Consider the following 15,435-nt stretch of genomic DNA (forward strand, 5'->3'; position numbering starts at 1 on the left):
ACTTTAGTGAGGAGAAACTTCATTAAAAAATGAAACAAGAAAACCCCTAACCAGCCTTAGATGCATGCCTGCAGACTGACAATGCCAGATGAACTTTGCAAGATTCTGTCAGGCTGCTTTCAGACCTAAAGGCACGACATCGCATCAGCTCAGCTTCAGCTCTGCTTCGCACGGGCATGGCTCCCTGCCCTGCGGCTAATCCACTCACGGAGATGGATTACAAATCTATAGGTTGGAAGAGCGATCGCTGACGGGTCGGATATCACACCAGCGTTCCTCTCCGTTGGCAGCGCGGCGGCACGCAGCCCGGGGAATGCACAGGGCCGGGAACACGGCTGGCTATAGTCAGCTGCGGACATGCAGGGGTCCGTGCCTGGTCACTGGTGGCTCCTCGGGAGCAGGGCCAGGCTGGAGGGGCCAAGGTGGGAGCGCGATGACTGTGAGCCCCCTTTCTGCCTCTGAGCATTCAGTCTGGGTTACCAGCTTCATCCTGCAACCAGAGCCTGCTCAAAGCCAGATATACTCTTGGCTTCAAAGGGAAAGGTTTAGTCATTGAGAAACACAGCTCCCACAACGAGAAAGGTTTAGTCATTGAGAAACACAGCTCCCACAACGAGATGAGTGAAAATTATACACCAACGGCAAAGCACGCAGAGCTCAGAGTCTTAAGGAAAAAACTGAAGCAGCAGAGTGGCTATTTCAGACCCTCTCTCTGCACATTACATGCCCTTACACAGAAATCTTCCAGGGATCTGAGGATGGGAATGATCATTTCTCTTCCACTCCTTACAAAGAAAACCTGGTGCACAGCTTCATCCCTTCATATACAAACACAGACACTCTTCCCTCCAGAGGATGAGAAATAATTTGCAGAGCACCTTTAAAAAATGTGTCCCAAATAATCTGAGAATACAACAGTGAATCCAGAGATAAGAATTAAGGACTCCTTGATTTGCACTGACATCCTTGTTTACTTAAATTTCTGCTGCTCTTTGAAGCTTTCTAACTGACAGCTGCTGGTTGGTGTTTCCCCAGACAGTGTTGTTTTTGAAATCTGTGGTAAGATAACACCAACGTGAAGTACTTCCTTGGTTTGCTATACTGTAAAAATACTCGTGGAAAAAAAGCATTTTGCTGCAAGCATTGTTGTGGGAAATTATAGAAACTAAAACCTTAAAACAGTAGTGGGGACAGACAAATAAAATTATAGATTTTATGAGAAAGCATCTAAAAACATGCAGCAAACTTGCACTCCTTAGCCAGCTCCCTCTAGAACAAGACCAGCACTTTTTGGAAAAACTGTGCTCAGAAAAATGGTCTACACAGTTTCTCAAAAAAGCATACAGTAAATTTGGAAAAGGCTCTATTAAAAAACCCCAAGCCATTAATTTAAAGCATAGTTTAAACAAATATAGCATTCTGTAGTATTTTCATACTGACATTAGACACAACATGAATCTACGATTACGTATTTTGAGAACGTGTAACATTTTTTTCTACTTATTCACCAAAAGGGTTGTCAAGCACTTGAACTGGCTGCCTGGGGAAGTCGTAGAGTACTCATCCCTGGAGGTATTTAGCAGACATGTAGATGTGGTAGCTAGTGACATGGTTTAGTAGCGGCCTTGGCATTCCTAGGTTAACGTTTGGACTTGATCTCAAAAGCCTTTTCCAATCTAAACAATTCTATGATTCTATGATCTTAGACAGACCAGCTAAATATATAAGCTATCGCTATTAGATGCAATAGAGCTGTGTCCACCTACAGGAAAAAGCAATCAGGTTCAAGCCTATTTAACAGTGCCCACTAATAGTCACACTGAAAAGGACAATGATCTTTCAAAGCTCTTACACCAAAGCCACTGAAAAACTGTGAATACTTGCCTAAGGACTTGTCTACATATACACACACCATAAGTGTTCCCATTTTCTCACCTGCATGCCCAGATAAGGTAATAATTGTGCTTTCTACTTCTTCGTTGTACTGTTACTTATAGAAAGAGTCTGTGTGTATATATAATTATCTCCAGAAGATATCTGTAAAATATTGCCACAGTTTACGCTGTAATCAGTATCACACTTCAGAAGTCACCAGTAATTTTACAAATTATCTCAGGAAAGAAATTCCACTTCTGCTGAAGTGTCTTTTAACTTCAGTTTTAGTGTAAAGATTGAATACTAGTATCTTGACATTTAAAATTTTATCTTGACTTTTCCTTAATCTGTTCATCAATTGTGGCTGCTGAAAATTTTTTAACAAAACATGGAAGAGGTTTTTTAAGTAGAATACATGCACTTATCGAAATAAAATTGTTGTCACCTGGAAAATTGCCTATGTGGATCTAAAACAAAATCAAAGAGCATGTTACCAACTCTGTTTTCTCTGTCATTCTTTTCCATCATATTTCAAAAAAATCAGAATAATCTGATTCACTGTTATATATTAGGGGACCGGTTTGCTCAGTCAGTTGAGCGTAGCGCTAGCAATGCTAAGGTCGAGGGTTCAATTCCCGTTCGGTCCCCATGTGTTGCCTGATCTAGTCGAGAGGTGGCGTCCCTGGCGGTAGGGAGGCTGGATTAAAATGATCTCTAAGGTCCCTTCCAGCTTAGGCCATTCTATGATTCTACACTATATAGAAGTTTGGGGGGATGGCTGGAGAGGCAGAGAAAGTCTTAGGTTCAATCAGGATGTTTATCCCTCATGTACCTATTAATGCCTTGATGAAGAATGCTGCACAAGATGGTTTTTTTAACTACTCAATAATTGATTAAGAAAAAAGAAAGAGATTCGTACTGCTAACTACAGGCTAAGTGGTTCTTTTGATTACATTTTATTTAAAAAAAACAACAATGTGTTGACACAAATGTTTTGGAGGTTGTAGGCAGGACTAATTTTTTTCACTTCTGAAGAAAATGTATCAGGAGTGGGGGTAGCAATACAGTTAACAGAAAGGTTGAACTCCCTCTTCAGTATTCATTTATAATACCACAGTACCAGAAAGGACTTGTTAACAAAGGCTCTTTTTCTGTGCTAGCTTCATAACTTTCCAGATTGCCTCCCACCATGCAGAAGGTTTTATTTTCTTTTGGCTAAGGAAAAACACTGAAATATTTTTGAAATTAATAGCCAAAGTCATGGAACTTCAGGCTTCAAAATTAGTGACTTAACCTGCATAAGTTTCAAGCATTCATCCAGTCTTTTCTTTTGAAGGTGATGGAAACAGTTGTACATTCAGCATTTTACATTTAAGACTTACTAAGGATAAACATGTTAGGCTTAGGAGTTTCAGTTCCTTTCTCTTTCCAGCTAGCAGCCCTCTTCTCCATGCTTTTCCACATTCATGCTTTTTCGTTTGGTGCATCTCCTTGGTTTTTTGAACAACTTATTTCAATAACTACATCACTCGCATTGTCATAAAAACTGAATTTGGATACAAGTCAAAAAAATTAAAATCAAAACACATATTTCTTTGCACTCCAAAAGGAACAAAGTTTGTAAAAGTATTTTACCGTAAGACTTTCTAGAAAGTGAACGTTTTTAGAACTGGCTCAAACCTACCAACTCTTACTCAACAGCAAGCTGTTCAAACTCTGTGAAAATGCCATGCGTGTGTGGGAGGAAGGGTAAACAACTGACTACTAATTTCAGAGCTCTCAGAATTTTTCCTAGTGTTTGGAAATCTTTCAATTTCAAGCTATGACATCACAGGCATTTCTTTCCCCAAGATCAAAATAAGGTACTTAATGAACTGATAAACACTCTCTTATTTGCACGGGGTAAGGCTCAATGCACGACAAAAGTAAACTTCCCATTCAATATTCATTTCCTACCAAATTTTCCAGTTTCCTTACTTTGTCATCTCCACGAAATAGAAGTAGAGCAATGAATAGGTTCAGATTAGGAGCTCCCTTTAAAAAAAGTAAGATGGTAGTCTCCTGCAACCATGGTGCTCTCTAGGTTTTGACTAACTACTCTGCCAGTAGCTGGACACAAATGCTGTGAAAAAAATAGTGAACAAATATGACAGCCAACTTCATTAAGGGTAGCCAGGGCAGGGGTGTGCAGGGCTGTTGCATCTCACTTCAGTAGTGGGAAATACTTCGTAACTTGGAAGAGATGAGTAACATTTTTAGGGCATAAGAATGCCCTTCAGAGCTGAAAATTAAACTAATTCATGAGAAAGGTTTCTGAAAAACTGACATTCAATCCTAAAAACCTTCTGGTTTTGCCAAATCCTAAAGTCCCTCTTAGTTAACTTGCTGACAGAGTACTTTCTGCTATAATCAGAAATTGAATTCACCCAAGTTCTTTGGGAAACCTGACAAGGGGCATCATATCTCTAAAGTTTTGAACTTCTTTAAATCCTTATTTTAAGAATAAATTATTCTGTAAGATATAATCGTTGTAAGCATATATCAAAGCCCCCTCTTACGATTTCCATAATGTCTCTTTTGCATAGAGAGATTGTGCAGAATCAGTGTGGGAACCAGCTGATTTCTCCAAACAGGTCATTGACAAGAATCTGATCCAGCAAGCAGTGTCAAGCAGAAGCTACAGATATTAATTTTAAACACATTTAAATTGTTTGAAGCCACTACCTTCAAGACAAGGGAGAGCAGCTCACCTTGCATTTTGGACACTTCTGGGCATTCCTCTGCCCATGTTCGATTTCGTTGGCCCAGTGACGCAACAGCTTGTCTCCCTTCTTGTACTCTTTGCAGTTAACACCTTCATGCCAGGGAGAGTGGCACTTGAAACACCAGACAAATTGGCAAGATGGACACTGGATCTGTACAAATGAGAAAACACCACATGTTTGCAAGTTGGGTGCTGACCCAACTGGACAGTTCGTTTTAAAACCATTGCTCTTCAGTTAAGAGATCAGCTGCCCAGCAAAGTTTTAACATCCTTTGAAGGGTCTGTTTTAAGAACACAATTAGTTGTGGAAGCTAACTTCTTTGGTTTTTTAGAGAGAGAAAATACAGAACCAATTGCTAAAGCCAGTAAAGGCCCTAATCAAACAAAGTATAAATAGTTTGTTTTCAACATAGAAACTGCTTCCCAAATTCACTCTATGACTCAAATGTTGAAAGGCAAAATCCAGGAAGCTTATTCAGTTGCTGTCAACACATGTGTAAGATGACCTAAAAATCAGCAGCCTGGTTTTGGTGTGGTGGATCTCAGTCTTCTAGCTATACACTTCACTGTCAAGACTATTACCAGGGCGTACCTGGTCTTCTGAGGGGGCTCTACAAAGCCCAGAATGGGTTATAAAGCTTTATTAGAAACAGTCTAGGGAAAAGGGACCGACAACAAAGGTCTCAAGCAAGGCTCACAACTACCACGTGCAAGTCCGGCACCTCCTTTTGCTCTTGATTGCATAAAGGCAAGCTGAGGCTGTGCCGAACAGCCCACTTGTTACAGATCACACCTCACTGCAAAAACCACAAACCAAGATCCTTAAATTGAGAAAGGGTCTACTCTTTCCAATCCCAGGGTTTTAAATCATTGCTTCAAATAGGTACCATCATCATCATGTCTTCCTCAAAAGTCTGGCTACATTTTTGAAAAAATCTTTGTCAGCTGCCGTGTTTCTGGAAGTAATAAATGGGGCACATCGCAGGTGCTTATTTTATGAAAGACAGGCCTCTTATCTGGATTGTGCCTAAGGAAAGCAAGAACAGGCACATGTAGGCTTCTGCAACTTCTTCACTTCTGCATTTGGCAACAAAACGTCTCAGCCTAATAGACATGAAGGTGCATCTCTCCAGTGATTGCTGAGACCTGTCCACCAGCTCCAGTTGCAGCTCGTGCCTGGTACTGCCCTGGCTTCATACCAGTTGATGGATAGGACTGAGAAATCGAACCAGTCAAAAAAAAAAAAAAACCAACCACAATAAAAAAAGGTAGCTTTTTTAATATTGTATCTGTGTCCAGAGCTGGTTCACCCCTGAACCATGGACACGTCTGTGCTGGCCATGCATGGTGCCGGGATGCTGCTCAGCAAACTACATCCTAGGGTGTAGTCACATGCGAAGCCCCCGAAAGGTATTTTTGAAGTTCTTGCTCTCAGTAGTTGCCATGCCCGCTGCTCAGACACGGCGGCTGGTGGTGTGCTGCTGTGGCTCCAAAGTAGGTGCTCTGATCTCCCTTAAGTATTTTGCTGGGGGGCAGCCAAATTATTTATATGTGCAAGTCCTACAGCATGCTAATGCAAAGCTGATCCGATCTCTGATGCATGACCAAGAAACAAGGCCGTCTGCTACCCTTAATGCTATTTCCCAAGTTTGATACACAGAGATATCATTTAGGTTTTTGCCCTTAACGTTTCATATTAAAAATCTAATTGACACAATGGTTCAAGCTAGGCCTTCTTATGAAGTTAGCTGGTCAGTTTTTCAGTGGTTGTCTTTTAACTTCACCTGTAGAGAGCAAACTCCTTTTGCACTGCAGCCTTATGTAACAGTCATGGCTTCATTTGTATAATGTGATGTACCTCTGTCTGTGCAGCACTGTTTAATAAAGTATTTTACCTTTAACAGTGGACTAAACGAAGTGCTGCTTAATGCATCGCTTCAGCTTACCTCTCTATGCCAATCCACAGCTACAGATCAGCAAGTGCAAGAATGGGAGTTAATGGTCAAGAAAATTAATAATTTTCTAGCTATTCATAAGACAGCTTTTTCACCTGCAGGATCCTTTGCCTGGGCATAAGGGCTTACATGTAAAGAAGGGAAGCAGCATCAATAAGTTGACAGATTTTCTTACTATAACACATTAACATTTTAGTCAGTTACCATCTACTAGGTCATATTTGTTAAAAAAAATCAAACAAAACAACAAATTGCATGTAATTTAAGCATTAGAATACATACATTCATATTACGCAGACTCAAAGAATGTAGTATTAAAACAGATGAAATTCTTATATCCTGTACCCCATACAGGAATGACTTACTGCTTTCCAGAGCTACGAAGTGACACTTTTTGCTAAGGACAGAGTCAGATACCTCATACAGAAGAAAACTGCACTTATCACATGCTTCCCATTAAGTTAAGGAAGACATAGGTAGGCAGCACAAAACCAGGAAAGAACAAAAATGAAACTTGTTTGTAGGGAAAATTAAAGCTGCAACTTGTGGATTACAAACATTACTACCTTCTGCATGAAAAACACAGTAAAGTCTAAGGCCAAGATAAGGTAGAAAAGAAAAGCAATACAAAAATATAACCGGTGCCCTTTGTTGGTCTGCTGACCCAGGTGCTAAACTACAGGAAATACACTGTGCTCATCTCTGCTTCCCAGAAGAACTCTCCTAACAAAAACAGTGTGACAGGAAAGAGCAAAATTCCCAGTCTAAAGAACCTAAAGAACAGCATATTTCTTCTACGTTTCCACAATACTTTAGAAACCAATATGCACAAGATAGTCACTAGTAATCTAACTTATCCCACAAAATATCTCTGTATCTTTTTTTTTGGTTCTCTTTTATTCTTTCCCCATCCCTAAGCTTTGAATTTACGTTTTTCAGTAACACATCACAATGACTTACTGCTGGGAAGACAGATTATAGCAAGCATCACATTGTATTACTCAGTATTTGTTATGCTTCATCCAAAGACTGAGCTTGTAGCCACGATTAAGTGTTCTGCACTCCGAAAACTTTTATCAGTTGCAGCATTCAGAATTTGAGATAGAACATGAATGTTAAAAAATACAAACCCAAACCAACAGATCTGCCTGGCTGCAAGTTAAAGCTTCTTTCTTAAACAAAATGTCAACATAATTTAAAACATAAGTTTCATGGGTCTGGTTTTGGGTATTGTTTCTGGTGAAAATCTGACACAAACTCATTGCAGGCTTTATCCTTCTATTATAGCAAGAAACTGCATGAAATAGAGCAGCCACTGGGACATATATTTAAACTTATACATACACACTGACATCAGATGTTTCCAAATACGTACCAAAATACAGGATGAGGTTATAACCGCATGAACTCAGAATAACATTTGTTACCACAAATGGCCCTGACTAACGGAAGTAAACTGATGAGAACTGCCTCTTTCATTACCAGGTCTGGAGTGCCTAGTTTCCTCTTCCACCTGCCACCACCTTCCTCAAAACTGAACTAGTAAATAGTTTTTACATTTTGAATGGGCCACGTTAAGTTCTCTGTTGTTCAATATTGTCTGAACATACATTAAGCAGGCAAAGAAAAGTATCTGCTAGGTACTCACACACCTTATTTTTCTTGGAACTAGTGGTTGCAAAAGAAAACCCTAAACCTATTCAAAGATGGATGCAGTGCAACATCAGTGTACTTGAGAAATAGGAACAGAATAGGGCAATTAAAGCAGTTTTTCAGATTCTTATTCCATTCTCAGCTATTCTGAAAGAAAAAAGTCAAATGTGATTTACTTTATGTTTCAGTGTAAGTGCACAAAATCATCATAAGGGCACAGAAATGCTATCTACATTTAAAGCCGTAAAATATATTGTAGTTCAGCAATCCAGACAAGCTGTATCTGAAAAAACCAAAAATATTAACATTTTAGTCAGTGTCTTCTCAAATATGATTTTCTCTCATAAGCATTTTTCCATTTATTTTACAACTTCCATTTCAGTCAATCCCATTTGAAAGGATGGATATATATACAAACCTCTATGCCATCTGGAGGTCAGTCTCCCTTGAAATAGAAAAGATTACACAACACCTCATGCTAACTCTTTCGGTTCTCAGCTTTCCAAAATACTGACCTTTGAGGCTAACATTTTCCATTTTCTTAGCTAGCCTCCTCACTGCAAACTATTCTAACTATCACTTTCTTCACCTCCCAGGAAAAGACCTTTCCAAATTGGTTAGTAACTTCAACACAAAACATTGCTCAGTGTGAAATGATGATAGCAAAACTAACTGCACATTAAAAATACACTGAGAGCCCGAAACTGCAAGAAGCTTAGTGGGATTTTCTGCTGCTTAGAGGACTGCTAGCTATATAAGAGCAAGGCTAAATTAATTGTGCAACTGATTACATGAATTAGAATCCCTAGCTACAGCTACACACTCACTTTATTCCAAAATAAATGCGGGCTCCTGCCAAAACAGCTGTCTCCTCCTCCTCACCAACCCGCCCCCTTTCTGGTACCAGCTGAAAACAAGCAACAACGAAACAAACAAATCTTGTATCCTGTTGGAGCAGATCTTTGATCCAGCTCCCAGTGTGACACCAAAACATCAACATGAGCAAAAGCAAGCTGGCAGGAACAGCTGAGAGCAAAGGGGGGGACCAGGGCAAAATCACCACGTCCGTAGCAGGTCAGGCTCAAAGCAGATGGAAGTGGTTTGTAGCCACAAAGATACCCGTTAAAATCTGATCCAAAAAGTGGGCAACAGATTGACATGAGCTACACAGATCCACTCTGTGACAGCATCTTTGCAGGCAGAGATCCTTACTAGTTCTAAAGCAACAAGTTTCAGAAACTCTTCAGTAATTCAAAAAAAAGGTAGTTTATGTAACAACTGCATTGAAAAGATATTTACATTTTCAAAGCCAAGCACTCAAGCCTTTCTTTTACGTGATATGTATCTCTTGACAAAAGTGAACAAGAAAACTTAACTATAAACCTCACAGGTTGGTAAAGCACGAATAGAGTTTGAGAATCAGGAATTGCTTTTTCATGGCAGATAGTAAGTCAAAGAATTAACATTAAAACAGGTGAAATCCAGGGCTTAGGGTAAAAGAAAACAAACACCAAAACACACAAACCCTTCACAGAACAAACCAACATACTGTTGTGAAACCATATCCGTTCCATGAATAGGAACTAAACTACAAAATTCTCAGGTTTTCCTCATTTCCCTTGCACTTTAGCATACCAGCTTTCACCAAAGGTTTAATAGGATACTGGCTGCAGACAAGTCTTACACTCCTAATACAGGTCACAAGAGAAGGGGCAAGTATCCTTCCTTACTTAAAGCTGGATACATTTGTGATACAAGTATTTTATACAGGAAACTAAACAGTAACACTGCTGTACTGTGCTGTCCCTAAGTGGCAATAATGGGAGAAGAAATGTTGGCTAGCATGTTTCCCTTTTCCCCCGCCTCCTTCTCTCTCAGCATACATGCACCAGCTAACTTCTTAGCACACCACCTAGCACACATTTCGATCTCAAAATGAAAATCAGCAGCGGCAAACTGGACCACTGGGCTTAGTGGTTGACACAAAACAGCTATAGTAGGGAAAATTAGTAACTTTGCTACCTCTTTAAATGTAGAGGTTGCCTACAATTTTAAACAGTGTATCAGATTTTAGGAATGTCATTAATAACATTTTTAAAGTATCTGTTGAACTGTACTCTTGGATTTTAGCATTGTTCTGTTGCAGTATGCAGGAGAGCGAGAGTACTGGCACTAAGCCCTTGGGTGCAGTGATCCAAGTAGGCTTTTGCGTAGACTTTCCACACACATGACTCAGTTTTTCTAAAGGCAACACTTCCAGTGCTTGTGTAGAATTCAGCTGGTGCAATTGCTGTTTATATATTGCTTGCATGTGAGCCTCCCAGTCTCCAGTCAGATATTTCCTATGCTATATGTAGAAGAAAATGAGTCTTACCCCCAAAGAGCCTATAATTCACTGCACAGACAAGATACACACAAGCAATCACAGGAGAATCTAAGAAACTGAGATAATAATGTTCCACAGCTATGTTTGTATGTTATTACTCACATACACACAATCTCATATATAGTTTTATTTTTAAACCTTAGCCCTGGAGCAAAACTCTTTCTTGTGCTAAGCTTAAAATAAATCACCATGCCAGAACAGAACAGAGGTTCAAGGAGTAGGCTGAAGCCCCAGACTATGACCACCCATACTGTTCGGCAGCATTTTCCTAATTGTATTTCTGACCAGTGTCAACTAGACACTCTTCCAGGCAACACCCGGGAAAAGCTGAAAGGACACATTTTGCCAGAGTCTATTCCCAGAAGGGCACCTGAGCTCTGCAGATCAGAGCCACACATAACGCATCACCACAGGACCAGGGAACTGCTTCTGGCTTGGGCTATTTCACGCACCATGCAGCCTCCCATTCCTTCTGCTTATGATTTGTAGGTAAGAAGTGGGAACATTTTAACTATAGCATTTTCACTCACAAAGAGAACTGGCGAGCGTAACAACCTGTTCTATGGCTTGAGGAACGTTCTCAGAGCTGCTATACCAGTGATACAACAGCTGCATCCCTGTTGCACTGCGACAGTAACAGTTTCTGGCACCCTAGAGAAGCTGCAGAACCCTCCAACCTCTGATCTCTCCTGGACTCTACATTCGGTCTACATCTGAGGGAATGCTAAGTGGATAGGTGAAGCAGAATGGCTGTGGGTAGAAGGAACTTTACCTGTAGTTGCAGATTTCTTCACCTCCATGTCAGATACCAGAAATCTGAAAATTTTGAGTCCAACAGACAGTGGAGCATGCAATTCCTGCACAGCACAGATATACGTTAAGCAGCTCATAACTCAGCTTCACTAAGGTTTTAACTCTACTGGATACACAACCTTCTACCTTTTAATCTCCGTACTATGCTGAATCTTATGCTGTCTAATTAGGGCTATCTAAACAGTCATCTAAACTACTGAGGAGAACTGGTTTGTCCAGGAAAGGCCAGTTCAATCGTGAAATTAACCAGAACAAATCTAATCACCAGATGGAAAACTAACACAGAGCACAATGATACAGACAGAACCATCACCTTCTGGAAGAGGTGGAACTTCAGCAGCTCAAAGCATCGTCTAATGGTCATCTCTTGCTTTTTATCTTTGATTAAAATCACAGTATAACTAAGTCTTCTGCTAAAAGAAATGTTGTAAAAGTGGGGTTTGCTTCCTAGTTCTCAAGTTCTCTGTATTGTGAGTGGTGAGACTACAATACCATATCACCTCCAGTCAGGGACTGGGAAAAAAAAAAAAAAGAAAAAAAAAATCAAACCCAAGAAGCAGGACAGACAACAGCTCTATTTCTATGGAAGTAGCAAGCTAACACCCTAACACCATAAATGCCCAGAATTCATCTGGACAGAGTTTCAGGGAAAATTTGTCTTTGCTAGGAGTTGTGTGTCTAAAATTATCAGTTACAGTGATAACTTCCCTTCCCCAGTCTCTTCTGTTTGTGACTATATTGTTTGCACGTCAGACAGAAAACACTCCTTAAACTGTGTGTCCGGACGAAATTGCACCACCTGCCAAAGAAAAAAGGGCTGATGTTTTACTGCTCTAACAGTTAGAAATCAACTAAGTAGTTAATCGGTGACGTACTACAGATTCATATTCCTAATCACAGCTCGCACGCAGCCCCAGTGATGCAAGAAAGCTCATTTAATGCCCACCAAATGCTGTCCTACTTTTGCAGTGCAATCTAACTCACAGCGCTGGCAAGCATGCTCACTTTGTATTTGTTCTCCAATTTGGCAGGGGTAGGAATGTGGCCTCTCCTCTGGAAGGTTGTAAAGTGCTTGCACTGAGGGCATGGCTTGGTGCTGGAGTCAATGCGGCTGAGTTCCAGGAAATATTTATACTTGATGATGTCATCGTGAGGCAGGTTATAGAGGACAGTTGTTTCATCCAGGTGTTCGCTGCACTCTGTGATCGGGCATTTTATATCCACTTGTCCCAGCTGCACCTGCATGTGAAAAAATCCAGAAGAGCCGTATGACCTTTTGCTTGGAAAAGTTGAGCAAGCATTTGTGAATTTTGTGAGGAAATTTAATTTCATGTACCGTAACAACCCACAGACTATGAAGCATATAATCTTAAAATTATTTTGACTTAGTCCAAGCACACTGTACTTTTTCCAGAGTGCATTTTCAAATCCAAACAAAAACGCTAATCGCTCCTATGACAACTACAATTATTAAATGTATAGTTTCAGCACCATGCCTATGTACTCTGTGAAACCAAAACACAAGCAGCAGCACCCATCCAGTACTACATGCTCTGGGTGTAATGCTCAGCACTCCACTATCACAGCTCAAGCAGGCTGTGAGAAAACAGGCAATGGAAATATTTGTATACTGTTTCACTGCAAAACATACTGGGAATCATAGCACAGGGAAACTAAAGTCAATTTAGGATCATTGGAGTCTAGCAGCTCTGACTCAGTGCTAGCCCTGAGCTGGCTCCTGCTCAGCAATCTCAGTGCTTCTGCAGTCTGCTTTCAAGAAGCTCCTGACATATCACACTGCATGTGCAGAAAGCGTTTGCTTAGCCCGAAGCTGACCAAGCTAATAAATTTTCCCAGAATACAGAGTTGGAGTTTAAAAACAATTTGCCTAAAACCTAAACAAAAAAATAAAAAAAACCCATACTCACAAAAACAACCCTTAATTATTTTTTTTAAGAAAACCTAAAAAGATGATCAGAACAAAAACAAGCACAGAAACAAGGTCAAGGTTAACAGGGCTGAAACTACTGTGGATCTAACGAGCCCTGATGGTCCCAAGCTGATCCATATGATCAGATACATGCAACGCATTTCCAGAGCTCATGGATCCAAGAACAGTGCTGGGCCCACGTCTGCACCCTTCATTCTCGGCAGGCTTTCACGGCTCAGCCTCCATGCCAAAACAGCAGATCCTACTTGGTCTGGGAACAGCAGAGTTGCATTTGCTTGGCAGTGAGCCTCGGTTAATAAACCCGGCTGGATCTTGAGAGTCTGCAAGGACCCGGCTCGAGCATGTTTGCGTCTGCCTCAAGTAATCTTGAATGAGTGAGTGTTGACTGTACAAGTGGAGCTGACCACCAGCCCAATTCCTTCCTTCCTGAATATCCCTATGCAGAGGAAAAAAAAGGAGTGGAGTGGTGCAACCAGCATCTCTTTCCAGGAATTACCATTTCAAGGTTGTCAGGTTTGATTTTCCTAGACTGCTTATTCTTTAACATGCTCCAGTATGGGAATCTGCTGAACAATACACTACATTCGGTAGGAATATCTCTGTTTTAGATGCAGATTTTGCTGATGCTTAGTGATACCAGAAGACACATCAGAGGCTCCACCAATGCAGTATTCAAGCTAAGAAAAGAGGGGAAAAAAGCAAAACTCAGCACAACCCTGTCATCACTGCCTCAGCAGTGGAGCCATATGGACTCTAACTGAACAATAAGTAATCTAGTCAGAAGTCAGAGGATTAGAAGAGTCCTAACAAAATAGTTTAAACCCCAAGGTTCATGCTGACTTAAAATATCGGTATGGGTAAGGGTGGTGGCAGCCCATCCCAGACCAGAGCACAGCAGAGAACACCTCAGCAAGCAATCGCTGCTGCAGCGCCCTTGGTAGCCTCAGCTCAGGGTGTGGGCAGGTCAGGATGGAGGCAGATCTGCCTGCAATACAGGGGAGATGCAGCTCTCCTAGCAATACAATCACTCTTAGGAGGAAACCTCCTCAAATTTCTTTTACAGCTCTAAAAGGTGAGCAGACCTCTGCAATGTGCAAACAAGGCTAGGCTTAAACCATTTGGCTTTTACATCAACCAGTGTGAAGAGTATGTACTTAAAAGTCTTGAATAAAAATATATATAAAAAAAAAAGCCAACAGAAAACACAAACAAAAACACGAAAAAACTACATGCTAGGGAATGTCCACATTTTGTACCTGTAGGACACTAAGTCACCTGTAGCAGCAGGTGAAGATTGAACTCAAGCATACGACATCACTAGAATGACTCTTCTGAGAAGAATCACCCAGCATATCACAGAGCTGCACTTAAGAAGCAAGAGATGATCAATCTGGCACTAGAGTACTCACACTAAACTAGGCAAATAATTTGCTATAGAAATATAAAAACTAATGCACTACTGTAAGGATTACTATTGCACTACTGTAAGGATTAGTACAAGCTTCTGTTTGTAGAAGCATAGGTACAACAATTTATAAAACCAAATTGTCAAATTAATCTCATCTACAGTTACTTCAGGGTTTGGGGATTTTTTTTTTAAGCATTAGGGAAACACTAATTTTAAGCATAAGAGGCAATACCAAGCAAACTAAACTATAACAGAGTAACACTTCACAATGAGAAGGCACACTGTATCTTGGCATCTAAGCAGGTTCTTAAGCAGCACTGCCCATATTAAATGCTAGTTAGAACAAACCTCATTTATAAAACTAAGGAATACAAAGTTGAGCACTTTCTGTATTTCTTGCCCACACAGAATATGATTAATATATCTGGTAAGAGTCAAGTGTGGTTTCAGTGGGTTTTTTTTGAAAATATGTTTTACATCCACTTGAACTAAGTTTTTATCCCCATAATAGTTTCAGCCTTTCAGGTCTGGCAAAGGTTGATCGTTTTCCTCTGTTCTGAATGGGACTGAAGTGAACAGAGCTGGTTTGCTTATTAGCAGTAACTTCAATGGAGCCTTGTCTTACCAAAA

The 15,435-nt window shown here is 40.5% G+C and overlaps 1 protein-coding gene across 2 annotated transcripts in view; it reads right to left on the minus strand.

Moving 5' to 3' along the window:
* Positions 1-15,435, minus strand: part of RNF217 (ring finger protein 217) — a 50,446-nt gene that overhangs the window by 13,172 nt on the left and 21,839 nt on the right. The window contains exons 2-3 of one of the 2 annotated variants that reach the window (XM_009867039.1): positions 12,452-12,685; positions 4,626-4,790 (exon numbers count right to left, since the gene is read on the minus strand). In XM_009867039.1, coding sequence (XP_009865341.1) covers positions 4,626-4,790; positions 12,452-12,685 — 399 coding nt within the window. Of the gene's footprint in view, positions 1-4,625; positions 4,791-12,451; positions 12,692-15,435 lie in introns of those variants that run through there. The other variant, XM_009867040.1, reaches the window with a different exon arrangement.

Source organism: Apaloderma vittatum, unplaced genomic scaffold (genome assembly GCF_000703405.1).
Source record: "Apaloderma vittatum isolate BGI_N311 unplaced genomic scaffold, ASM70340v1 scaffold7943, whole genome shotgun sequence".
Taxonomy (NCBI): domain Eukaryota; kingdom Metazoa; phylum Chordata; class Aves; order Trogoniformes; family Trogonidae; genus Apaloderma; species Apaloderma vittatum.